General features: G+C 47.3%; 1 protein-coding gene across 4 annotated transcripts in view; it reads left to right on the plus strand.

Annotated features, from left to right (window-relative positions):
• Window positions 1-27,129, plus strand: part of FKBP5 (FKBP prolyl isomerase 5) — an 805,772-nt gene that overhangs the window by 254,381 nt on the left and 524,262 nt on the right. For all 4 annotated transcript variants that reach the window (XR_011204865.1, XM_069238765.1, XM_069238763.1 and 1 more), the window contains one exon: window positions 1,506-1,650. Coding sequence is in view for 3 of the 4 variants with exons in the window: in XM_069238763.1 (XP_069094864.1) it covers window positions 1,506-1,650 (145 nt within the window). In the remaining variant the exon portion in view is untranslated. The remainder of the gene's footprint in view (window positions 1-1,505; window positions 1,651-27,129) is intronic.

Below are 27,129 nucleotides of genomic sequence, written 5' to 3' on the forward strand. Positions count from 1 at the left end.
TCACTATTATTACTTAGTGATGCTTTTTCACTAGCTGGCTGTTTTTTAGGAAATAAATGAATTTCAACCAATAAGGCCTTGCAATAGGCTGCCAGAAATATATGTGTTGGTTTAGAAGAGAAGGGCTTGTATATTGCAAAGCAATATGTTTTTATGCATATATATATTTCTTAAGTGCTCTGGTCTCTTGTGTGTGGGTGGAACAATTCAGTGCCTATGACTACAGTGAAGGTGCTGCTTGAGAAGAACTATGATAACAGGTAAAGACGTTTTCTTATTTATGGCCTTTAGTACCCCCCTTTCTGACCACCATGCGTTCTTTATCAAATCAGGAGCAATCTCTATTTTTATATCCACAGTTACTTTTTTGACCTCACCATCACTGGTTTTTGCTTTAACTTCACCATGCCAGCCCTCAATTGTTCACTTCAGTGTTTCTCACAGCCATTCCCATTCTATTGTGATGTTTCCCGCCTTTGACTTTAGTGCCGGTCTCTTGTTTTATGGTTTTTATTACCCCTGCTACTCTCTCCACTGCATAACCTTTCCTAGCAACTCACTTTCATTATACTCCTGTTCACCTTTTGTTCAAATTTGTATCATCTGTATCCTTTCCCCACTCTCCACACCACCTCCCATTTACCACTTCATGTCCCCTTTTTCTCTCTCATCTGTCTATATTCTCCCTTGCTCTCACCTTCATTTACCTATCTTCTCCTATGTTCTCCCCTTTTCTCTCCATCGCTGTCTCTAATACTGTTTCACTTCTTTGTTCAACCTGTCTTGTGCTGTTATTGATCACTGTGTTCATCACATCTCTGTCCTTGGTCCTTTCTTCTCTTTCCTTTCCCTGCTCACTGTCTGCACCCCTGCCCCTCTTCACTGTGCCATCCCTTCCCTTTTTCTTTTATCTGTTACCCTTTCCCTGTTTACCTCCACCCTGTGCTCTCCCTTCCCCTTGTTCTCTCATTTCTTTGCTTCTTTTTGCTTTTCCCACTTCTTTTTTCTTCCTTTCTCCATCCACCCTCTCTTCCTAGAGCGCAGCTCTTGTTCTCTTCTGATTATAGTACTGCTTCCTTTTCTTCAGCACCCTTTCTTTACCACAGCACCCTTTGTTTAACCATCTCCACTTTTCTACTTTGAGCACCACTGTTCTCGCCTCCAATCCTGCCACTGCCTTCTTTCCTCTTTCAACAGAATCATTTCCTTTCTCAGGAGCTTTCCTATCAGCTGTTCTATGTTTGCCCAACAGCATTGTGCTATCTTTCTCATCAGCAAACTTCCTTTCTGTTGTTCAGTTGCACCCCTTTATTCCTCTTCACTGCTTCGTCCTCCTTCTGTCTTTTCCACATATTATACACTGTCTTCCAGCATTACTTCTTTCCTCTCTCCTCCACACCACAACCCTTCTTGTGTCAGGGAAACTCTGCACTGCTCCCTTTCTTCACTCTGCACCACTCCGTCCCTCTTTCCATCCTCAGCACCACTTCGTCTCTTTCCTCCAGATTGTGAAACGAGCTGGCGTGAACGAGGAGACCCCAATGATCGGAGACAAGGTTTATGTCCATTACAAAGGGAAGCTGTCCAGTGGCAAGAAGTTTGATTCCAGCCGGGATAGAAATGAGCAATTTGTCTTTAGTCTCGGCAAAGGTAGGATGTTTTCCCTTCCTTAGCATTGGATAACTGAACACGCATAGCCAGAAAGGATTTTGTGGGTAATGGACATGGGTGGAAGGACTAGCATTTCCCTTCGTCCGTGGCAAGAGACGCTTGCGCTCAGCAATAGGTATATTTCGCCTTCATAAGATCTTCATTAAAAAACAATGTATATTGAATCATCCCACCAGTGTGTGGGATTCTGTAGCACTTTTGAAATGTATATCATTTCTCAAAAGCCAGTTTAGAAATAATAATGTTTGCAACTTATCTGCAAACTACGTTGGACAATTTTTTGTAATTAAAAAAAGCACCAATTAAACTTTTTAGGCATAAATGTAGGTTACAACTACAATCTTGCACAACTCTTTTCTTTAATAGAAAAAAAAGAATGAAAGCTAGGGTAATTTATCTAGATAGACTGCATCCTTGTGAGGCTGAAAAATGGCAGTGCTTTTTTTTGAGGAAGCCAGCAGCACTAGTATTTCATTATGTAAGTAGCAGCAGTTAGCAAAGTTTTTTTTTCCAGGCTCCTGGTCAGGATACTCCAGCTTTGGGTTCTTTCTATTCTTTTCTTGGGAGTAAATCAATCAAAACTACCAATTTTTGAAAACTACAAATCTTTGAAATTCATTTGATGGCATTTTATGCAGAAGTGATTTCCCAGCCTTATTTGACTGCATTTATTTAATTTTCCAGCTGTTTTCTAGAAAGGACTTCACTTTTTGTGAAGAGTTTCTACTGTGGGAAGAGGGCTTAGAAGGACCCTCATGAACTGCATGTACGTGCCCCTGATACTTCTCACAGGGGAAGACTGCTCTTTTAGTAAAAAATGTTCCACAGGGGACTGAAGCTCAGAAGAACAAACTTGTCTCTATGACAAGCATAAAACATGCATTAATAAACTCTCTGCTAAAGAGGAGTGGCCTCCAACATCTAGAGAAACTGGGGAATGAGCGTCTTCCACCAAGAGCTATTCTAATTCCTATGAGCAATCCCAATTAGAGAACTCTAAAATTAGAACTTTTAAAGCAGAATATCTGGACGCATCAAGTTTTCAGTGTTGGTCATATGTTCTCACCAGTTGCTTACCAGATAATGTGAACAGTGGAGACCCGCTCAATGATAAAGAAAATTAGGTATTCAGTTTGGAATATCCCTTTGATATTTAAACACACTCCGAAGTTAAAAGACTTGAGTCCTTTATAGGTTTTGATGCCAAAACACCTCAAACCACAAGCAAAAGACCTTTCTTCTACGGTGTATTTTGAGTACTTGTGTATCTATATTCCAAGGCAGAATTGTTAATTATAATTCCATTATTTACATCCCGGTGTACCAGCTGACTCCACTAAGCGATGTTCTGATGGCCATATCGCCTCAGAAGCCTTAGTCCCCTTAAGATGATGAATCTTGTGCACGAGAAACCTAGTACCCCAATGAGGAAGAGATTTTGAATGTGCACATTACATGTCAACCTCCCAGGAAGCATCACTTACCACAAGACAACACCATTTGCATTTAAGTTTGCATATTCCTTTTAGTATATATGTCCTGTAGACCGTGAAACTATGACTGATTCTACCACAACCCCAGAGGTAAGGGCCTATCTTCTAACAACACCTATGAAAGCTTTATGGCATTAGCATGTTCGTTCTAATTAGGGAACCAGAAAAATTAAACATCACCATGATGGCTCCACACCCAAAGTTTGATCATCTTTGAGACTTTGTAACATTGTGTTTCTTCTAGGATGTTTCTTCTGTTAGAACTGAGTCTAATTGTACCAGTAATGGCAATGTACTTGACCCCAGCTGAAGCAGCAACATCAGAGTTCCTCAAAACTTTGTAGGCCTCTTTAATAAAAGCCTCTTTTTCTGAGATCAGATCCTCTCCCTCTCTAATATTGTGTTTTGCCAGAAATGGACAAGCTACAACCCATTACAGCCCCATTATCAATGGTCCCTTAGATTAATTGGGCAAAACCTGGACTGTTTTGGTACATGGTATGTGCTTTTGTTTCCAAGTGAATGAAGGCCACAGGTGCTACTGTTTTCTTTGGGTTTAACAATAGATTGCTGTTGCAGTCATCACAACAATTTACAGAAGGCCTACCAATTGATAAAATGGACTATTTCCAAGATATTTTCAAAGAGGATCTCATGGTCTTAAATTTAAGTCTTCCATTTTCAGAAACATCACTCTTCAGAAGCCATACTTATAATGAATTGCACAGAATGAAAGTGGAGGCAATTCGAAGTTGTTTGCAGCAAAGAGTTCAAACCCCTCTATGGCAACTGTATTATCCACAGCAAAAGAACCATATCAATATCAAAGACCTGCATGAGGAGGAACAGAGCTTTCCACTATGGCAGCTGTAAAGCCTTTGGCTGGACAAAATCCATAACTTCCGCATCCTCCTCATCCTAGTCTCCTTGCCCCCCAACCCTCCTAGCAGCTCTCCCATGTTTGTTGATCACTCCATATGGGTGCTGAACACTTTGCACTGTTACTACACCTTGACATTCAATTACTACTTGTAGTTTTTCAAGGAAGTCCTCATCTCCATCGGACGTCAACATGCTTCTTTAAGTGCAAGCTGTACAGCCAGATCTCTTCATCAAAAAATAAGGGGAATGTATCTCTGTTATTTCCTGTTTCGAAAGAAAGTACCAAACATGTTCAGGCTTATACACTATCTAAAAACTGCAATCAAATGAGTTTGAAAGGAAAAGTTCAGAATTCTAGCTTTTCATCAAATGTATCCCCATGTCCATTAAGGGCATTACATGTGCCTCGCCGATCCTCAGGATCCATGTTCTGATTGCTTGGAATCATGAGTGGTTTCTGTGCTTCCTAATGGATATAAACTGCTTCCAGTACAAGGTTGTTCCCTTTGTCCTGGAGTTGACCCCATGTGCTTGTTCCTATTTTGGAACATTAAAATCTTAATTTATCCTTACTTAGTCAATTGCCTAATTAGGGTTCCTCCTTATAAAAACAACTGGATAAAGTCCTAACTACAGCCCCTCTCCTGCAACATCTGGGAGCACAAATCAGTCTCTTCAAGCCAGCCCCATCCTCAGTACAGATCATTTATTGGCAAGGCATTCTTTGGCTTTATAAAAATCAAGTGTTTCATTTGGTTGAGAGTCTTTGTTATATGAACATTTTGTAATATTCCAGAAAGTAGAAAATGCAAAGTTAATGTCTGCTGAGGCCCATGTTTTTGTACATCTTTATATTTCTGAACTTGCTTCCATTAATGCAGTGCCTAGAGCGACACTGCAACCAATGCTGCAGCTGTTTGTTTCTAACTCCAGTGCTCTTTATTCTTTCTCTTGGTGGTGTCTTCTAAAAAATGTAAAGTTAGTGGTTCCCTTTTTAGGTGTTCAGACCACGATGTGTGCTTCTCAAATCTTTAAATCAACTAAAGATCCATAACACCTAGACTGATACAAGTCTTCTTATCAGATAAATGTGCTGGAACTTCACACAGTACATTTAGCACTGAAATCATTCCTTCCAACAATCAAAATGATTCCAATTCTGGTTCAGACAGACAATACAACTTCAATTTACTCTCTGAGCAAGCATTAAGGAGCATGATAGCGAACCTTCAATCAATCTGGGTAAGGCTGATAGGAAGCCTCAAATAACACCAGTTCACCTTTTGTGAGTAGACATAGTATATATTCATGTACTCAGTATGCTTGAAAGAAGCTTTGAATGGGTAACAAACCGAAAATTTGCTGCACAATATCTTAACAGACTAAGAATTCCCTCCATAGACAACTAGAAGTGGCAACAGTTTTTACTCAGATTTTACCAACCAGGGTCAAAGGAGAATGCCCTTGTAGTCAGTTCATCTGGACTTCTCTGAATTTCCATTGACCCCTTAGATTCCAGCTGTTCTAATACAATTAGCATACTATAAAGCCAAAATGATGCGAAGTGCCTCAGTTTTTTGTGGCATGTGTACCGTATACACTTGTCAAAGAGGTTTCACAAGTGACTGACATGACAACTGGATCTCTTTTCCAGCCTTTAAAGCCAGACCAGCAATCTCAGCCTTCCATCCTTCAGCTTGGCAGCGTAGCTTATGTGAATAATCAATATCATCTATAGAAACAGACTCTTCTACAGGAGTTTATGAATGTTACTAAATAGGCTAAGATGTCTTCCATAAGAGCTTCCTGTTCATTCAAATGGAAAATGTTCTGCATGTGAAATACTCAAGAGAACCTAAACTCAAATGAATCATATGAAAAAAAAAGTTTTGTCCAAAACTAGTTTTCCTGACCTTTTGCAAGATCAGGTCTTGCAGAAAAATGTTGTGGCAGTCCTCTTCATTCAGAATTTCTGTAATTAAGGGCCTCTTTAAGAAAGTGATACCACCAGTCAGGAGACAGTGGAAACTTGATAAGGTTATGAATCAGTTCAAATTGATACCACGTTTGAACTGATTCATAAAGAATCCCTGCAGCATGTCTCCTGGAAGGCTACTTTTTTTAGTTATCATTTCGGGCAGGTGGATTTGTGAAATTCAAGCTTTCCCTTCTCATGGACGATATACATTTTTCATGAGGACTCACATAACCTATTAATCAAATGTTGTTTCTGACTTTCATATTAGTTGGATAATGCTTGGATGTTTTTTAGAATCTCTCCTTAACAGTGGAGTGATTATGTTACACAGTAGATATTTGAAGACTATAGACAAACCAAGCAAATTATTGTCAACCATGGGCCTACCCATACTGTCTTAACCACTTTACCAATGTATGCAAACAGGACACCAACTGATCCCATCCTGGTATAACAAAAGCCCCACTTCACAAGGAAAACTCTGGCTACTACAGTCCTTCTGAGGAATAATCTTCATAGTTTTACAAGGCATTATAATGTTGATTCAGATTCCAGGGTAGATAACAGAATGGGTCAGGCCTTCATAGAGAATATCTTTAGTTTGATCTATCATCCTTATGCTTTCTCCACTTATGTCTAAAGGGATGGACTTGATACCTGTGGTATATTTTATGACTATCAATGACAATCCAGCAGAGAAGAATTAAATGCTTGCAAACCTAGTTCTTCTTCATGAGACTCTTCAGAGAAGTAATGTGATTTCCCAGCTCCCCCACAATAGAAAACATCAGGGCTGCATTACATTAATACAGTACAGGGATTCAGTATGTGCTGGGTCATCTCTCAACATTCTTACTTAGTGGAGATCAGGACCATGTGCCATATTACAAATAGAGATGCATGTGCAGGTGTTCTGTGACACTGCCCTCTTTTCATAAGGACTTCCATACAGAATGATCTGATGGGAGAAAGAACATCAGCTACATAGTTCACAGCATTCCTGCTATCATTGGGACACTCATATGATGCTGAACATCTTGATGTCAAGACTTGGTACTGTTGCAACCCTCTCTCAGCTGAGCGAAACTCTGGCACCAAGGTTTCTCTCGAAGTCTTTGATAAAGCCATCCTAAATGGCAGGGCTTTATTTGTGTACATAACCATTCAACATCTTGTCATTCCACTTTGTGGTACTTTACCCATCATTTAACCTTGAGAGGATCACAGTCAGTGAGGGCACAGCTGCAGAGATGGTCGATGTCAAAGAGGATGACATCGAGGCAGTCAATGTCATCAGTGGCTTCACAATTTGTATTGAAACACCTACACAGCTCTCTCCATCTCCCTCCCTGGCTCTTCTGCTACTGCAGTTTACCATTCCTTTAGAGGACCTACACTACTTCAGGTGCTTCTGTAGTGTTTTGTCCTGCCTCCACTTCTATTTCTGACATCTATGATGGTTCTGAGGCATTTCATACATGAGGGTTGCTTCTTCTGAAAAATCTTTTGTGTCCATTCAAAATGGTATTCAGCCTCAAAGACACATGCAAAGAAGAACAGTCTCAATCTCTTCCCAGGTTGTATTTCTCTGATTCAGATTACTTTGTCATTTTATACACCAGCATGACCAACTGTGTCCGTTTAAAAAAAAATTGGCAAAGAAAAACATCTTACACCTACAACCCCCAAAATGGATACTTTAAGGCTATTGAAGAAGTACAGACTTCCTGAGCCAGGTTCCAGTCTTCCTCGAGCAGGAACTGAAGCCTGATTGAGTGATTGTCTCTGGTATACGTCAAAGACATGCCTCTGCTTGGAAATCTTTAGACTCTTCAGATGGTGAAAGCAAAAGGCTTGACAAGGCAGGCAGGAAAGTCTATGGTTCTAACACAGTAGCTCTCAGTTCTGTCAGTGCATCATCTCTAGTGGGAAAGCAATGACAGTGCTTTGAAGACAAGTTTCCAACAGTTGCCAGACGAATTTCAGTGAGGATGCAGGCAAGACTTTGACAACGTTCTTCAGGTGGGGGTTACAGATCACTAAGCAGATCACTAACCAAATCAATGGATTCTGCTTATCTTGTGGCTTCATAATTCTATCATTGCTTCTCTCCCTCTTGAGCCTCTTGGTTTCAGCTCACATTGTTGTTCTTCTTCTAGCTCACATTGTTGATGCATGAAACACAACCTAAGATCATGATTCTGTCATTCCCTGCTGCAGTATTTTTTTGCCTTCATGCGGAGTAGAACGTTAAGAGAATGAAGAGAGAGATAGTCCCTAAAAGTAATGGGGCTTTAGGAAATGAAACCACTCTTCCAAGTACAATAAAATAAGACTGCCATTACCAGTGGGAACAAAGCATATCCTCTGTGGCAGTATCAAACATAACACCAACAACAGTCTCAGCAGGAGTGTTTCTGCCAGTGGAGGTGCTCCAGTGGAATAGTAATGCTCATTAGGAAAGGGTTCATTAACCTTGTGGCAATATTTTCCTCACTTCCACTCTGTTCGCCACTCTGGTGGGAGAGTGTTTCATTTCACTCATCTGAGTGACAGATGATTATCTCAGAAAATTAGGTCATAAACAACATTCACAATGGACATACCCTCCTGTTCAGGTTTCCTCCACCCTCCACTCTGCTGAAAGCAGCACCAGAGCAATTGTTGCAACTTTTAAGAAAGTCTTGGGTGGAACTTCTGCATCAGAAAGCAAGAGCCTATCCATCAGCCCTTCAAGGAGTGAATGGTATTGATTGAGGATATTTATGGTGACAATTGATTCTGGACCTCAAACTGGCCAACAAATAGCTAAGGAGAGAAACGTCCATGAGATGGTATGTATGAAATGGATGTACATGTTGCCTAGTTGCCAGTAGCACTGGACATTCTCAAGGTTCACACTAGGAAACCTGCCCTACCTAATGCACTGTTTTTACTATTTGTTATATAGTTTGCTTCTTTCATCTTGTTCAAATTCATAGCAATAGCAACAAGATTTCCTCACAACAGTTGTACATCTCCATTGCTTGGGTCTCCAGGTGAATTATTCTAAATCCACAATAATTGTAGTTCAAATGATCTTATACTTAGGAGTGTCTCTAAACACAACCTCTGGAAATGCATCACCTTCATAAGGGAGAGTGAGTGTGACCTATCACAGATGCTGTCAAATCCTGTTGACTCCTTCTTTGGTGGTTCAGCAGATATCTTTTCTGGACCTTATGGTATTGTACATTTTCATGATTTCACATGCAGTACTGCACATGGTACTGGGTATCCTAAGGTTCCCTTGCCTCAATGTTATGACAGTTAGGGTGACAGCCTTAGTCTTCCTTCAGTGGCAATTCAGCCTGCTCCTTGGATAGTGGAACAAGAAAAACCTGTTGATTGTAGTTACCTACTCATACCATGTAACAGGTGCATCTTTAGTGTTTCTGGTGCTCACCTCAAGCATGCAATTATTCAAGGTGTAACTGATAGCGTCCATACCACACTAGCATTGTGGAATTGAGAACGGTCTGTCTGGCCCTAAAAACTATCTTTCTGTCTCTGGCAGCAGACAGGTTTCTGATCCAGATGGAAAGCACTACTACAGATCACTCCTTCGAAAAACAGTGAGGTGCAAGTTGTAGGACACTCCCTTGAGGCAAAGACAATTTTGCACTGGATGGAATTTATCCATCGATCTCACTAATTCTGACAGTCCTAAACAAACTCACAAGATCATTGGCTCAAATAATCCTGAATGGTAGAAGCAATAGTTTCTAGATCTTATCCAACTTTCCTTAAAGCCAAACAAGAGGCTTCTGTGCCAAATTAATCTCTTGTGATTACAGGGGTGTCTGTTTAACCCGATTTGATCCAGAGTTCATCCAGTATGTTCATTTGAATTCACCCGAAGTCTGCATGGATATTTAAGGGAAGCAAAATGACCCACAAGAGAATCCTGTGCTTCTCAATGGAAGAGGTACTCCTTTCATTAGACTTCAATCCAATCTTGTCAAGATGATGTCCACGTGTGGTGATTGCCTCACCTAGCTCAGTCAAAACTTCTATATGCCTCAATCAAAGGTCACTTGGCAACGATGAAGATTTGCTGGAAAAGGCCTTCTCAGAAGCTTTTTCATGATTACTGTAGGAAAGGATTTTATGGAGAGAGTGAATAAAAAGAACCATCCCATGCAGTAGGTTTGTTTCTCCTCACTGGGAGCTATTTTTGGTTCTTTCTAAAATAATGACTTTTCCTTTTAAGCCCATGTATATATGTCCCTATTGTGGCACCTTTTGTCAAAGAAAGCTTTTCCATTTGCTATCACTTAACACAGAAAGGTGAGTGAGATTCAGTCTCTCTTAACATCAGCACCTTACACAATGTTTCATTCTACTTGAGTAGTTATAACATCTCCCCTCCTTTTTTTCTGAAAGCAGTTTTAGACTTTTTTTATCAAGCAATAAATTGTTTTACTAACTTTTTTCCAGTGATCCCACCACTCTGGCAGAGAGGTCCATGCATTATCTTGGTGCCAAGAGGGCTTAAAAGTTTTATTCAGACACAACAAAGTTACTCAGGTAGCCTAATGAGCTTTTCGATAAATATGTTGCCCTTGGCCAGGATTAACCACATCAAAACAAAGCCTATCTAGAGGTATAGTCTTGTGCATTTCACTGTACTGCAGGTAGCCAGTAAACATTTACTTAGCAATCCCAAGACCTGTTCTCCTTGAGGGAAATTGGCTGTGATTGCTTGGTTGAGAAACAGGTTCATAGAGGATATTGTCATACTAATGTTATGGTCTAGATGCAGATGCTGTGTGTCTTACTACATTACTGTCTAGAGACAATGACACTAGAGCAGACACAGCGTTTCCATTATGTTTTGTTTCTGATGGATACAACTACCTGTGGATTCCTCACCTAATGATTCCTCACCTAATGAATACTCCCATGGCGCCAGCATTCGACGGAAATCTTCTTACTAGTCTCTGCACGTCGACGAGGACGTCACTCTAGCCCACGCGACGCCGTCTGACGTCATACAGGCAATAAGAGGTCCTCGCCGACGTGCCGATGACAGTTCCCTTTTTTCCGTGCATTCGAAACGGTTATCTTCGAGGGAGCTACTGTTACCTTCGTGGTTACAGTGTATTGTCTGCTGCGTAGTCTTCTCTGCGGTAATAATGTCTCAGAGGAAGTCGGGTTTCAAGCCCTGTCGAGAGTGTGGGGGCAAGATGTCAGTTACAGATCCTCACTCCGACTGTCTATGGTGTTTGAGCTCCGACCACGACGTCTCGACTTGCGATTCATGTCAACACATGAATCCGAAGGCCCTCAAAGAGCGTGAGGCCAAGTTATTCATGGCAAAGTCAAAGAAGAAGGAGAAACATCATAAGAAGTCTTCTTCGCCAAGGTCTCACCGGCGTCATCGAGACTCCCGGCGCCGTAGAGACTCACGACGTCATTCCAGCAAGGAGTCTTGTTCGAGGTCACCTTCGGCTCGGCGTCGGAGGACTTGGGAGGTCAGCCCCACGGTCACGCCGCATCCATCGACGCCGTTGCCCTCTCCGGCGTCACCGACTTCGCCTGGTCAGGCGTCAGTGATTGAGGTGGTGCAGCCTCTTGTGTTTTCTCCGGCGTCGCAGACGTCGAGGCCGGCGTCGGGGTCGCCCTCGATCCAGGCACCCCAGTATCCGGCTTTTCCCACTCCTGGAGCCGATAGTACCGCGTTTCTTAATGCGATGTATACCATCTTTCAGCAGATGGCTCCAGGAGCTGCTCCGGCTGGTCCTTCGGGGCCCTTGGCCTTTTCGTTGGGTGATCCTGCGCCTCTTCGGCCGGCACCCTTTATGCCCTTTCTCCCTTTTGGGAATGTGGGCTCGGCGCCGGTGCCGGCGTCGGTGGCCGCTCCGGTGGTTTCGGATGTTTCGGCCCCGGAGGTTGCCCTTCCGTCGAAGTCAGGATTTTGCCCTGTGACTCCGGTTGGTCCATCGGCTCCAAGACCTCGTCCTCCGGCTCCTACCTCGGCGCCGAAGCTGCCTGTGGCGCCGGACGCGGCGTCAGATGCTTCTGGAGATCGGCGCCGTTCTTCGACGTCGGCGGAGGCCATGTCGACTCCGCGTATCGAGGAGAGACTTCATTCGAGGAGGCGTGCTCTCCGTCTTTTAGAAGAGCAGGAGTACCAGCGAGTCTTAGAGGAGGGAGAGATTGAGGACTCTGGAGACGGACTACATGGTCTGGATACAGCCAGTGGGCTGGACACTTCCCCTGAGTGGGACCTTTCATCTCCAGGGGAATATACGGAGGAGGCTGCTTCCTTTCATGCTGTGGTGAGGAAGGCAGCGAGCTTTTTGGACCTGCCTTTGCCTGTGGCAGAGGCAAAGCAGAATTTGCTGACAGAGGTATTGCATCCGGCCTCTGCTGCAGCTGAGCCTCTCTTGCCATTTAATGAGGCTTTGCTGGATCCGGTGTTGGAGGTGTGGAAGAAGCTGGTGTCTTCCTCAGCCGTTCATAGGGCTGTGGCCAGGAGGTATCGAGCTGCACCATCTGACCCTGGCTTTCTCTCTAGACACCCTACGCCGGAGAGCTTGGTGGTGCAAGCCTCCTGTTCCTCAAAGTCAGCGCCTGGTTCCTTCCCGACGGTGCCTGGAGACAGAGACTCCAAGAAACTGGATGCGCAGTCCAAGAAAATATTTTCGTCATGCAGTTTGGCGTTGAAGGCCACCAACGCAACGTGCATTCTGGGGAGGTACATCCATGCTCTGATGGATGATATTTCGTCTTCATTTACGGAGCTCCCCCAGGGTCTCTTGGATGTGGTCTCGGACGCCCAGGCTGCCGCGACCCAGATTATCCAGTCTGGGCTGGACACGACCGACTCGGTGGCCAGGGCGATGGGCACGGCTGTGGTGGCAAGAAGACAGGCCTGGCTCCGAAACTCAGGGTTTTCTGCGGATGTGCAGTCGACCCTGCTGGACCTCCCGTTTGATGGGGACAGACTGTTTGGAGCCAAGGCAGATTCGGCCTTGGAACGATTTAAGGAGAGCAGAGCCACAGCCAAATCGTTAGGACTGCAAGCTCCTTCTTCCTCTGCCTCTTCTAGATTTTTCAGGAGGTTTCGGGGATTTGGGCGTGGCTCTTCTTCCTCTTCCTTTCGGGGGAGGTTCCAGCAACCCGCCTCTTCCCTCCCCTATAGGTCATTTAGAGGGAGGGGGAGGGGAGGGGTGGGGCCCGTACCAGAGGAGCCTCTCAACAGCACTCTGCCTCTTCCTCGTCCTCTGGAGGGGTGCAGCAGGGGAAGCAGCCTTAGGCTTCCACCGTTTCCCACTCACTCCTCTCCTGTAGGGGGAAGATTACAGCATTTTCTCCACAAGTGGAAGTCTATCACCACGGACACTTGGGTTCTCGGCATTGTGGGGAAAGGCTACGCCCTTCCCTTTCGGGAGTTCCCGCCCCTCATCCCGCACCGCCCATCTTATTGTTCAGAAGAACACCTCCTGTTGCTAGAACAGGAGGTTCAAGTCCTCCTTTCAAAGGGCGCGGTAGAGTTGGTCCCAGAGCAGGAAAAGGGTCGAGGTTGTTACTCAAGATACTTCCTGATTCCCAAAAAGGATGGTCAGTTGAGACCAATCCTGGATCTGAGGATCTTGAATTGGTTCCTCAAACAGGAAAAGTTCAAGATGCTGACCCTAGCACAGGTGCTTTTGGCGTTGAACAAGGAAGATTGGATGGTGTCTGTCGACTTGCAGGATGCTTACTTTCATATCCCGATACTCAAGTCGCACAGGAAGTATCTCTGGTTTGTGGTAGGGTCGCAGCACTATCAGTTTGCGGTCCTCCCGTTTGGTCTTACTTCAGCACCTCGAGTCTTCACAAAGGTGATGTCAGTGGTTGCGGCGGAGCTCAGAAGGAAGGGGATAGCAGTATTCCCTTACTTGGACGACTGGTTGATCAAAGCCAAGTCCCCGGAGCTTGTGTCGCATCATCTGCAGTCAACAACCCAGTTGTTGTTCGACCTGGGCTTTTCGGTGAACGTGCCCAAATCTCACCTGGAGCCCTCTCAGCGCCTCCTGTTCATAGGGGCAGTACTGGATACAACATTGAGTTGAGCCTTTCCTCCGCCTCAGCGGATTCAAGATATTCAGGAATTGGTTCCAATGTTTCGAAATGGAGCGGTAGTTCCAGTCCTCAAGGTCCTTCGTCTGCTCGGTCTGTTCGCCTCCTGCATTCTGTTGGTCACGCATGCTCGCTGGCACATGAGGGCTCTTCAGTGGTGCCTCCGAAGGCAGTGGTCTCAACACAAGGGAGATTTAGAAGGTACTGTCAAGATCTCCAGAGATGCTGCTGTGGAATTGAAGTGGTGGATTGCGGGCAACAATCTTTCACAGGGAAAGCCGTTCGCGCAGTCGCCACCAGTGGCCACGGTCATAACGGATGCTTCCACCCTAGGATGGGGAGCTCATCTGGGGGATCTGGAGATCAAAGGGCTTTGGTCTCCAGAGGAACAGGTGTTTCATATCAATCTGTTGGAGTTACGGGCTGTACGTCTGGCTCTCAAGGCCTTCCTCCCATCCCTTCGTGGTCAGTCGGTACAGGTCCTGACGGACAATACTACCACGATGTGGTACATAAACAAACAGGGAGGAGTAGGGTCGTACCTTCTCTGCAGAGAAGCTCTTCGGCTATGGTCCTGGGCAAAGGACCATCAGATTTGCTTGGTGGCAAATCATCTGGCCGGGGTCTTGAATGTACGTGCGGACAGTCTCAGTCGCCAATTCTCAGCAGACCACGAGTGGCGTCTCCATCCAGATCAAGTCTGTTTAATCTTCCAGATGTGGGGGTTTCCTCGGATAGATCTGTTTGCCACTCGGGAGAACGCGCATTGCCCGTTATTCTGCAGCCTCCAGTATCCGATGCAGGGAGCGTTGGGGGACGCGTTTCAGATAACCTGGTGCGACCAGTTGCTTTACGCGTTTCCCCCCATACCCTTGATTCCTCGAGTGTTGAGGAAAATTCGCCAAGACCGGGCCCAAGTCATCTTAATAGCTCCGGATTGGCCAAGGAGGGTATGGTACTCCGACCTTCTCCAACTCTCACTGTGCCCTCCGCTCCGTCTCCCTCTCAGGGCAGACCTCCTCTCGCAGTCGCAGGGGCAGGTTTTACACCCCAACCTCCAGAGTCTGCACCTACATGCTTGGAGATTGAACGGGGCAACCTGAGTTCCTTCTCTCTCCCGCCTGATGTAGTGGATGTTATCTTAGCGGCCAGGCGACACTCCACTAAATCTATCTACGCTAATAGGTGGTCTAAATTTGTTATGTGGTGTGGAGAGAGACAGATTGATCCCTTACATGCTCATCTGTCACATGTTTTGTCTTTTGCACTGTCTCTAGCGCAGAAAGGTTGTGCAGTGGCTACCATTAAGGGTTATTTGTCGGCCTTGTCAGCCTTCATTTGTCTTCCAGACCAACCATCGTTATTTAAATCCCCTATTGTTCTCAGATTCTTGAAAGGTCTTCTGAATCAATATCCTCCAAAACCATTCGTTATGCCTCAATGGGATTTGTCCTTGGTCCTGACTTTCCTTATGGGGTCCCCTTTTGAGCCTATGCATTCTTGCCCCTTAAGGTATTTGGTTATTAAAACAGTATTCCTGGTAGCTATAACATCTGCAAGGAGAGTGAGTGAGTTGCAGGCCTTATCGGTTAAACCCCCTTACATAACGTTTTATGGGGATAAGGTGGTGTTGAGGACCAAGGCTGCTTTCCTTCCGAAGGTTGTTTCACCCTTCCATTTGGCTCAGACAATCACTTTGTCCACGTTTTATCCTCCGCCTCATCCTTCAAAGGAAGAAGAAAGACTACATCGCCTGGACCCAAAAAGGGCGTTGAGCTTCTATATCGACAGAATGAAGGATATCAGGCTGGAGGATCAGCTGTTTGTCGGATACGTGGGCAAGAGGAGAGGAAAGGCAGTCCACAAGAGAACACTCTCCAGGTGGGTTGTTCTTTGCATTAAAATCTGTTACTCTTTGGCAAAGAAGGATCCGCCTGAGGGCATTAGAGCTCACTCCACCAGAGCTAAGTCGGCCTCTTCGGCCTTGGCCAGGGGTGTTCCTGTGGTCGACATCTGCAAGGCCGCAACTTGGTCGTCCCTTCACACTTTTGTGAAACATTACTGTTTGGACTCTGAGGTCAGAAGGGACGGTCATTTTGCACGGTCAGTGCTGCAGGATTTCTTGGTTTGACCATTTAGGCACCCACCGCCGGGCGTGGTACTGCTTTGGGACTCTATTCATTAGGTGAGGAATCCACAGGTAGTTGTATCCATCAGAAGAACGAGTTACTTACCTTCGGTAACGACTTTTCTGGTGGATACATTAGCTACCTGTGGATTCCTCACGGTCCCACCCGCCTCCCCGTTGCCTTTTTGGTCTCTCCAAGCAATCCTTGAGTGTGCTCCTTTTGGTCTTCAAAGTTGCAATACATTTTGCATATATGATATTTGTATATATGTGTATATTTATATATAAATCTATATATATATTGTGTATATACATGATTCGTATGTATAAATATATTTATTTGTTTAAAAAAAAAAAAAAAAAAAGGTTATATTAAATCTACAGCTATTTTATTGCAATGTTGTGTGATTTACAATATTAAGAGATGTTGCTTTGCTCTTTCATTACATTGGGTTATTATTATTCTCATGCACGTAAAAAATGTTGGTACTGTCATCGGCACGTCGGCGAGGACCTCTTATTGCCTGTATGACGTCAGACGGCGTCGCGTGGGCTAGAGTGACGTCCTCGTCGACGTGCAGAGACTAGTAAGAAGATTTCCGTCGAATGCTGGCGCCATGGGAGTATTCATTAGGTGAGGAATCATTAGGTGAGGAATCCACAGGTAGCTAATGTATCCACCAGAAAAGTCGTTACCGAAGGTAAGTAACTCGTTCTTTGGGTAGTTCCCACATCTACAAAAGGAGCTGCAGAATTAATGGTCTGAAATTTCTATTCTGTGAAGTGCTTCAGACTGTCAACGAATATCCTACGATACAAAAGGAAATGTTACTTGTAATCCCAGTTCTGCATTTTTGGTATCTTTATTGAAGTCATAAAAGACCCCCACTTCTTCCCTGCTACTTCTGCTTAATTGACTAAGGACTTTACAGAATATAGATATTGGAGCCTTTTCAGAAGACATGAGCTTCTGACAGTATAGGGCATGCTGGGATATGTGTACTGCTGGCTCCTTAAAGTGACAGTGGTTAATTTAAATTCTTTACAGATCACCTTCTGCAAAGTTTTGTTGATTTCATAATTGTTGATTAAACATGTTTGGGATCCCTGTGCATGTGTGAATTATTCACCGTTTACAATGAAGATACCCACAATACAGAACTAGGATCACAAGTAAGTAACATTTCTATTTCTGATGGATACAACTACCTGTGGATTCCTCACCTCATGAATACTCCCATGGCGCCAGCATTCGACGGAAATCTTCTTACTAGTCTCTGCACGTCGACGAGGACGTCACTCTAGCCCACGCGACGCCGTCTGACGTCATACAGGCAATAAGAGGTCCTCGACGACGTGCGGACGTCAGTTCCCTTTTTTCCGTGCATTCGAAACGGTTATCTTCGAGGGAGCAACTGTTACTCTTGCGGTTACAGTGTATATCTTGCTGCGTAGTCTTTCGCTGTGGAAATAATGTCGCAGAGGAAGTCTGGATTTAAGCCTTGTCGTGAGTGTGGAGGCAAGATGTCGGTGACGGATCCTCATTCCGATTGCCTTTGGTGTTTGAGCTCCGACCACGACGTCTCGACTTGTGATTCATGTCAGCACATGAATCCAAAGGCCCTCAAAGAACGTGAGGCGAAGCTGTTTATGGCCAAGTCAAAGGGGAAACATCACAAGAAGTCTTCTTCCCCAAGACATCGGCGTCATCGAGACTCCCGGCGCCGTAGAGAATCTCGGCGTCATTCAAAGGAGACTCGCTCCAGGTCTCCGGATCGGCGCCGAAAGACATGGGAGGTCTGTCCCACGGTTACGCCGCATCCTTCGACGCCGTTGCCCTCTCCGGCGTCTCCAACTTCACCTGGACAGGCGTCGGTGATTGAGGTATTGGAGCCTCAAGTGTTTTCTCCGGCGCAGACGCCGAGGCCGGCGTCGGGGTCGTCTCCGAGACAGGCACCCCAGTATCCGGCTTTTCCCACCCCTGGAGCCGATAGTTCCGCATTCTTGAATGCGATGTATGCCATCTTCCAACAGATGGCTCCAGGGGGTGCTCCGGCTGGGCCTTTGGCCTTTTCTTTGGGTGATCCTGCGCCTCTTCGGCCGGCACCCTTTATGCCCTTTCTCCCGTTTGGGAACGTGGGCTCAGCGCCACTGTCGGCGCCGGTGGCCGCTCCGGTGGCTTCAGAAGGATTGGCCCCGGGGATTTCCATCCCGTCGACGTCGGGATTTCGGCCTGTGACTCCGGTGGGTCCATCTGCGGCAGTTGCTCTTCCGTCGGCGCCGAAGTTACCTGTGGCTCCGGATGCGGCGTCGGTGGCTTCTGAAGATCGGCGCCGATCTTCGACTTCGGCGGAGGCATTGTCGACTCCGCGTATTGAGCAACGACTTCATTCAAGGAGACGTGCTCTCCGTGTATTGGAAGAGCAGGAGTACCAACGAGCCCTAGAGGAAGGAGAGCTAGAGGACTCGGGTGATGGGCTGCGTGGACTGGAGTCGGCCAGTGGGCTGGACACTTCCCCTGAGTGGGACCTTTCGTCCCCGGGGGAATATACTGAGGAGGCTGCTTCCTTTCATGCAGTGGTACGGAAGGCAGCTAGTTTTTTGGACCTGCCTTTGCCGGTGGTGGAGGCAAAACAAAACCTTTTGACAGAGGTGTTACATCCGGCCTCAGCCGCGGCGGAGCCTCTGTTACCATTTAATGACGCTCTGCTGGATCCGGTGTTAGAGGTGTGGAAGAGGCCGGCATCTTCCCCAGCAGCTCACAGAGCCGTGGCCAGGAGGTATCGGACGGCTCCGACTGACCCTGGTTTCCTATCTAGGCACCCTACGCCGGAGATCTTGGTGGTGCAGGCCTCCTGTTCGTCCAAGTCAGTGCCTGGTTCTTTTCCGACGGTGCCTGGGGACAGAGATTCAAAGAAGCTAGAGGCGCAGTCGAAGAAGATTTTTTCATCCTGCAGTCTGGCGTTAAAAGCCACCAATGCAACCTGTATCCTGGGGAGGTATATTCATGCTCTGATGGATGACATTTCCTCTTCGTTTACAGAGCTTCCCCAGGGTCTTTTGGATCTTGTCTCAAATGCCCAGGCTGCTGCGACCCAAATTATCCAGACGGGACTGGATACCACCGACTCGGTAGCCAGGGCAATGGGCACAACTGTGGTGGCAAGGAGACAGGCCTGGCTCCGTAACTCGGGCTTTTCGGCAGATGTACAGTCCACATTGTTGGATCTCCCGTTTGATGGGGAGAAACTGTTTGGAGCTAAGGCTGATTCGGCCTTGGAACGTTTTAAAGAAAGCAGGGCCACGGCTAAGTCGTTAGGGCTCCAAGCTCCTTCTTCCACGGCCTCTTCCAGATTCTTCAGGAGGTTTCGTGGATTTGGGCGTGGCTCTTCCTCCTCTTCCTTTCGGGGGATATATCAGCAACCTGCTTCTTCCCATCCCTATAGATCTTTCAGGGGGAGAGGTAGGGTCCGCACCAGAGGAGCCTCTCAGCAGCACTCTGCCTCTTCCTCATCCTCTGGCGGGGTGCAGCAGGGGAAGCAGCCTTAGGCTTCCACCATTTCCCACTCACTCCTCTCCTGTAGGGGGAAGATTAAAGCATTTTCTCACCTAATGGAAGACTCTTACATCGGACACTTGGGTTCTCAGTGTTGTGGGAAAAGGCTACACCCTTCCCTTTCGGGAGTTCCCGCCCCTCATCCCGCCCCGCCCTTCGTATTGTTCAGAAGAACACCTCCTGTTGCTAGAACAGGAGGTGCAAGTCCTCCTTTCAAAGGGCGCGGTGGAGTTGGTCCCGGAGCAGGAAAGGGGTCGAGGAGTTTACTCAAGGTATTTCCTGATTCCCAAGAAGGATGGTCGTTTGAGACCAATTCTGGACCTGAGGATCTTGAATTGGTTCCTCAAGCAGGAAAAGTTCAAGATGCTGACCCTAGCACAGGTGCTTTTGGCGTTGAACATGGAAGACTGGATGGTGTCTGTCGACTTGCAGGATGCTTACTTTCATATCCCGATACTCAAGTCACACAGGAAGTATCTCCGGTTTGTGGTGGGATCGCAACACTATCAGTTTGCGGTCCTTCCGTTTGGTCTTACTTCAGCACCTCGAGTCTTCACGAAGGTGATGTCGGTGGTTGCGGCAGAACTCAGAAGGAAGGGGATAGCAGTATTCCCTTACTTGGACGACTGGTTGATCAAAGCCAAGTCCCCGGAGCTTGTGTCGCATCATCTGCAGTCAACAACCCAGTTGTTGTTCGACCTGGGTTTTTCGGTGAACGAGCCCAAATCTCACCTAGAGCCCTCTCAGCGCCTCCTGTTCATAGGGGCAGTACTGGATACAACATTGGGTCGGGCCTTTCCTCCGCCTCAGCGGATTCAAGATATTCAGGATTTGGTTCCAATGTTTCGAAATGGAGCGGTAGTTCCAGTCCTCAAGGTCCTTCGTCTGCTCGGTCTTTTTGCCTCCTGCATTCTGTTGGTCACGCATGCTCGCTGGCACATGAGGGCTCTTCAGTGGTGCCTCCGAAGGCAGTGGTCTCAACACAGACGGGATCTAGAGGGTACTGTCAAGATCTCCAGAGATGCTGCTGTGGATTTGAAGTGGTGGATTGCAAGCAACAATCTTTCACAAGGAAAGCCGTTCCAGCAGTTGCCACCAGTTGCCACAGTCATAACGGATGCTTCCACTCTAGGGTGGGGAGCTCATCTGGGGGATCTGGAGATCAAAGGTCTTTGGTCTCCAGAGGAACAGATGTTTCACATCAATCTGTTAGAGTTACGGGCTGTACGTCTGGCTCTCAAGGCCTTCCTCCCTTCCCTTCGTGGTCAGTCGGTACAGGTCCTAACGGACAATACTACCACGATGTGGTACATAAACAAGCAGGGAGGAGTGGGGTCGTACCTTCTCTGCAGAGAAGCTCTTCGACTATGGTCCTGGGCAAAGGACCATCGGATTTGCTTGATAGCAAACCATCTGGCCGGAGTTTTGAACGTGCGTGCGGACAGTCTCAGTCGCCACTTCTCGGCAGACCATGAGTGGCGTCTCCATCCAGATCAAGTCCGTTTAATCTTCCAGAGGTGGGGGTTTCCTCGGGTAGATCTGTTCGCCACTCGAGAGAACGCGCATTGTCCGTTGTTCTGCAGCCTTCAGTATCCGATGCAGGGAGCGTTGGGGGACGCGTTTCAAATAACCTGGTGCGGCCAGTTGCGTTACGCGTTTCCTCCCATACCCTTGATTCCTCGAGTATTGAGGAAGATTCGCCAAGACCGGGCTCTAGTAATCTTAATAGCTCCGGATTGGCCAAGGAGGGTGTGGTACTCCGACCTTCTCCAACTCTCAATGTGCCCGCCGCTCCGTCTCCCTTTCAGGGCAGACCTCCTCTCGCAGTCGCAGGGGCAGGTTCTACACCCCAACCTCCAGAGTCTGCACCTACATGCCTGGAGATTGAACGGGGCAACCTGAGTTCCTTCTCTCTCCCGCCTGTGGTAGTGGATGTTATATTAGCGGCCAGGCGACACTCCACTAAATCTATCTACGCTAATAGGTGGTCTAAATTTGTTGCGTGGTGTGGAGAGAGGCAGATTGATCCTTTGCATGCTCATCTATCGGACGTTTTGTCTTTTGCTCTATCTCTGGCGCAGAAAGGTTGTGCAGTGGCTACCATTAAGGGTTATTTATCGGCCTTGTCAGCCTTCATATGTCTTCCAGACCAACCATCTTTATTTAAATCCCCTATTGTTATCAGATTCTTGAAAGGTCTTCTAAATCAATATCCTCCAAAGCCATTCATTATGCCGCAATGGGATTTGTCCTTGGTCCTGACTTTCCTTATGGGGTCCCCTTTTGAACCTATGCATTCTTGCCCCTTGAGGTATTTGGTTTTAAAAACAGTCTTCCTGATAGCTATAACATCAGCAAGGAGAGTGAGTGAGTTGCAGGCCTTATCAGTAAAGCCCCCTTATACAACTTTTTATGGGGATAAGGTGGTGTTGAGGACCAAGGCTGCTTTCCTCCCGAAGGTTGTTTCACCCTTCCATTTGGCTCAGGCAATTACTTTGTCCACGTTCTATCCTCCGCCTCATCCTTCCAAAGAGGAAGAAAGACTGCACCGTCTGGATCCAAAGAGAGCGTTGAGCTTCTTTATTGATAGAACAAAGGATTTCAGGCTGGAGGATCAGCTGTTTATTGGATACGTGGGCAAGAGGAGAGGAAAGGCAGTCCACAAGAGAACACTATCCAGGTGGGTTGTTCTTTGCATTAAAATATGTTACTCTTTGGCAAAGAAGGATCCTCCTGAGGGCATTAGAGCTCATTCCACCAGAGCTAAGTCGGCCACTTCGGCCTTGGCCAGGGGTGTTCCTGTGGTCGACATCTGCAAGGCCGCAACTTGGTCGTCCCTTCACACTTTTGCAAAGCATTACTGTTTGGATTCTGAGGTTAGAAGGGACGGCCATTTTGCACGGTCAGTGCTGCAGGATTTCTTGGTTTGACCATTTAGGCACCCACCGCCGGGCGTGGTACTGCTTTGGGACTCTATTCATGAGGTGAGGAATCCACAGGTAGTTGTATCCATCAGAAGAACGAGTTACTTACCTTCGGTAACGACTTTTCTGGTGGATACATTAGCTACCTGTGGATTCCTCACGGTCCCACCCGCCTCCCCGTTGCCTTTCTGGTCTTACCAAGTAATCCTTGAGTGCGCTCCTCTTGGTCTTTGAGGGTGCAATAGATGTGTATATAATATATTTATATATATGTATATATGTATATATCTTTGTGTATATACTTGGTGTGTGTATATATTTTAAAAGAGAAAGTTTTATATATATATTTATATAAAAAGATTTACAGTTATTCATACACTGTTGTGTGTTTTTACAATATAAAGGGATGTTGCCTTGCTCTTTCATTGCATTGCCTGGTTGTTCTCATGCACGTAAAAAATGATTGGTACTGACGTCCGCACGTCGTCGAGGACCTCTTATTGCCTGTATGACGTCAGACGGCGTCGCGTGGGCTAGAGTGACGTCCTCGTCGACGTGCAGAGACTAGTAAGAAGATTTCCGTCTAATGCTGGCGCCATGGGAGTATTCATGAGGTGAGGAATCCACAGGTAGCTAATGTATCCACCAGAAAAGTCGTTACCGAAGGTAAGTAACTCGTTCTTCTCTACTTTTGAGCATTCCCAATGACTCTGCATAAGGCATCTTCATGTCTCCACCTAGTTGGATTTAAGTTGGATGCTCAGAAGAAGACCCTAAGGGGGTCATTCTGACCTCGGCGGTAAAAGGCGCTTACCGCCGGTCAGAAGACCGCCATAACACCGCTGCGGTCGCGGTAAACCGCCACGGTCATTCTGACCCGCTACTTGAAAACCTCCAAAAACCCGACATCCACAATAGTCTGCCACACCAAAGGTCAGCGAAAAAATGGCGATGACCAAACCTCCACCGTCACGCCAACACAAATACGCCCATGCCATTCCGACCCACGAATCCACGCGGCGGTTTTTCAACCGCGGTAGTCTATTGGCGGTACACACCGCCGCGGTCACAATACACACACCCTTACAAAACACAACCACATTGGACAATTTGAAATACACACACCTGATACACATACACACACCACTCCCACACACCCATTACAATATAAAACACACACCCACATCACCCACAAACCCCTACGACCACAATTGCGAATTAAGGACAGAGAGAGACAGCACTGCTTAGAGTAGACCATCACACAGAGGCAAATCACAACATCACCCACACAATTACCACGCACAAAACACCATACACCACCACACACATCACACTCTACAACACATACAACATCCCTCACCTCATCCACACCACCCCATGGCACCCCAAAGACAACCCAGGTTCTCTGACGCAGAACTCAGGGTCATGGTGGAGGAAATAGTTCGTGTAGAGCCCCAGCTCTTCGGGGCACAGGTGCAGCACACCACAATTGCTAGGAAGATGGAGCTATGGCAAAGGATAGTGGACAGGGTCAACGCGGTGGGACAGCATCCACGCAATCGGGAGGACATCAGGAAGTGATGGAATGACCTACGGGGGAAGGTGCGTTCCATGGTATCAAGGCACAACATTGCGGTGCAGAAGACTGGCGGCGGACCCCCACATACTCCCCCAGAATTTACAGCATGGGAGGAGGAAGTCTTGCACATCCTGCATCCTGAGGGCCTTGCAGGAGTAGGCGGAGGAATGGACTCTGGTAAGTCAAATCTTAACTACTTCTTCCCACCCCCACCCCACCTGCATGCCAGCACATACCCCCACCACAACAACTCCTTGCAAATGGCTCACCATCACAACCCACCCATCCCAACACCAAGCCCTGCATGCGACCACAAAGCATGGACACCCATCACCAAAGCATGCCCACTGCACACACACACATCACCCCCACAAGCCACCCTCACAAAAGCCCCCACAAGGGAATGCCTGCACTTGGGTACACGGCCACCCACCCATCACACGAAATGCCACACACAGAAGCTATAACCATACCCTTATACCCCTGCAGGACCCGAACGCCACCACCCCGCAACGGAGGGTACAGAGATGTCCATCCCACCCCCAGAAGAGGCCCCCAGCGATGACAGCAGCTCTGTCTCCCTGGACCCAGATGACCAGCCCGGACCATCGGGGACCTCTGGACAGTCGGTTCCCCACAGACAGCCACAGGCTACACCAGACCTAACCCCCTCTGGGAACACCAGCACAGCTCCCACCCAGCGGGCCCATGCCTCTGTCTCCAGGACACGTCAATCAGCGGTGTGTCCGCCACTACAGGGCACCCAGGTTGACCCACCACCCCAACAACAACAGGGACCTGGGGGCAGTGGTAGTGGGCACACCGTCCAGGGGACAGAGGCCCAGGGAAACAGGGGAACTGGGAGGGCTGCTGTGCGACGGGGGGGACAGGCCCAGGGAACCCACTCTCCAAGAGGCCCTCTCCTCCATCATGGGAGCATACCACCACTCCCAGGAGACGATGGCGACAGTACTGGCCAGGTTCCAGGAGATCCCGGCACAGCAGGAGGAACGGTACATGGGGTTCAGAGAGGAACTGAGGAACATTGGTTCCGCAATGGGGACCATTGTCGTGGCCCTTAACCAGATAGTCACCACATTGTGGGACCATGTGGCACCCCAAAGGGCCCCTGTCACTAACCCAGACCAGGAACAGCTTACCACCTCCGCCGGCGCAAGTGGACAGGAGGCCCCCACACAACAACAGGCCACCAGAACCCCACCTCCTGCTGAAGAAGAACCACCCCGCAAGCGGAACCTGAGATCTCACAAGAAGACAGAGTAGGATGCCAAGACCCCCGCCAGCATAAGATACCCTATGATGTCATCCCACTGTCCCACATTGTCACCCTGTCCAACCTTTAACTGCCCCTGCTCCATCCTTCCACAGGCATATGGACAATGCACCTGTGAGACTGAGAACTGGACTCTGCCATGGACATTACTCCACCCCCACCCATCACCGTTTTACAATCATGTACCAATATCTAGCATTTGAAATAAATCACTTATTGCACTTAAAATAACAGGAGTCTGCTTGTATTCTTAACAAATGTCTTACACAGAACGGTGCAATATTTTTCTGTTACATTGTGATGACAACATACCAATGTCAATAAGCCTTAGTCCATGGGCAAACAAAGCAGAAGTCCCGCAGTGGGTCATAGAGCTCTGAAAAGGGAAGGGAAAGTCACAAATCACTTAACACGAACTGGGGGGAAACACAGACAGTAGAGAGGCAGGAGGCCTTAAGTAAATGTAAAATGGCGTGGGTGATTCTTACCTGTGTGCTACTGGAAATACTGTTGTATCACTGTATCCCTGTTGTCTGTGTCGTCCCCGTCGTCTTCCTCCTCTTCACTCTCCACAGGCTCCACAGCTGCTACAACACCACTATCTGGACCATCCTCCTGCAGGAAAGGCACCTGGCGTCGCAAAGCAAGATTGTGAAGCATACAGCAGGCCATGATGATATGGCACACCTTCTTTGGTGAGTACATTAGGGATCCACCTGTCATATGCAGGCACCTAAACCTGGCCTTCAGGAGGCGAAGGTCCTTTCTATTATCCTCCGAGTTCGCCCATGGGCCTCATTGTACCGTTCCTCTGCCCTGGTCCGGGGATTCCTCACTGGGGTCAGTAGCCACGACAGGTTGGGGTAACCAGAGTCACCTAATAGTCACACACGGTGTCTCTGCAGTTGTTCCATCACATAAGGGATGCTGCTATTTCACATGACATACGCGTCATGCACTGACCCAGGGAACTTAGCATTTACATGAGAGATGTACTGGTCAGCCAAACAGACCAACTGGACATTCATCGAATGATAACTTTTTCTGTTCCTGTACACCTGCTCACTTTCTTTGGGGGGGACCAAAGGCACATGGGTCCCATCAATGGCACCAATGATGTTGGGGATATGTCCAAGGGCATAGAAATCACCCAAGTCCCAGCGGACGGTGCCTAGGAAGGACAACATGGAGCACAGAGTCAAGCAACCCACAGGTTCGTACACACAGCTTGCACAGTAAACGAATCGCTATGCATTGAAAGGCTAGTATGAGTGGCAATGCAAGGCCTAGGCCTGTGTGACGCAGTATAAATTATGCCATGTGGGCCCTCGAAATGGCGGCTGCCTGACCTGTGAAGTGTGACAGTGGGATGTGCGGTCAATGCGCTGGCGTGGCACACCACGGCGGTAGGCGGTCGAAGACCGCGGCGCTAAGCCGCATTGGTTAACATTGAACCCTATGGGTTTCAGGAGCCAATGACGATGTGCGCCGGTGGTCGTGGTACGCACCGCGGCG

This window comes from Pleurodeles waltl, chromosome 6 (genome assembly GCF_031143425.1).
Source record: "Pleurodeles waltl isolate 20211129_DDA chromosome 6, aPleWal1.hap1.20221129, whole genome shotgun sequence".
In the NCBI taxonomy this organism is placed as follows: domain Eukaryota; kingdom Metazoa; phylum Chordata; class Amphibia; order Caudata; family Salamandridae; genus Pleurodeles; species Pleurodeles waltl.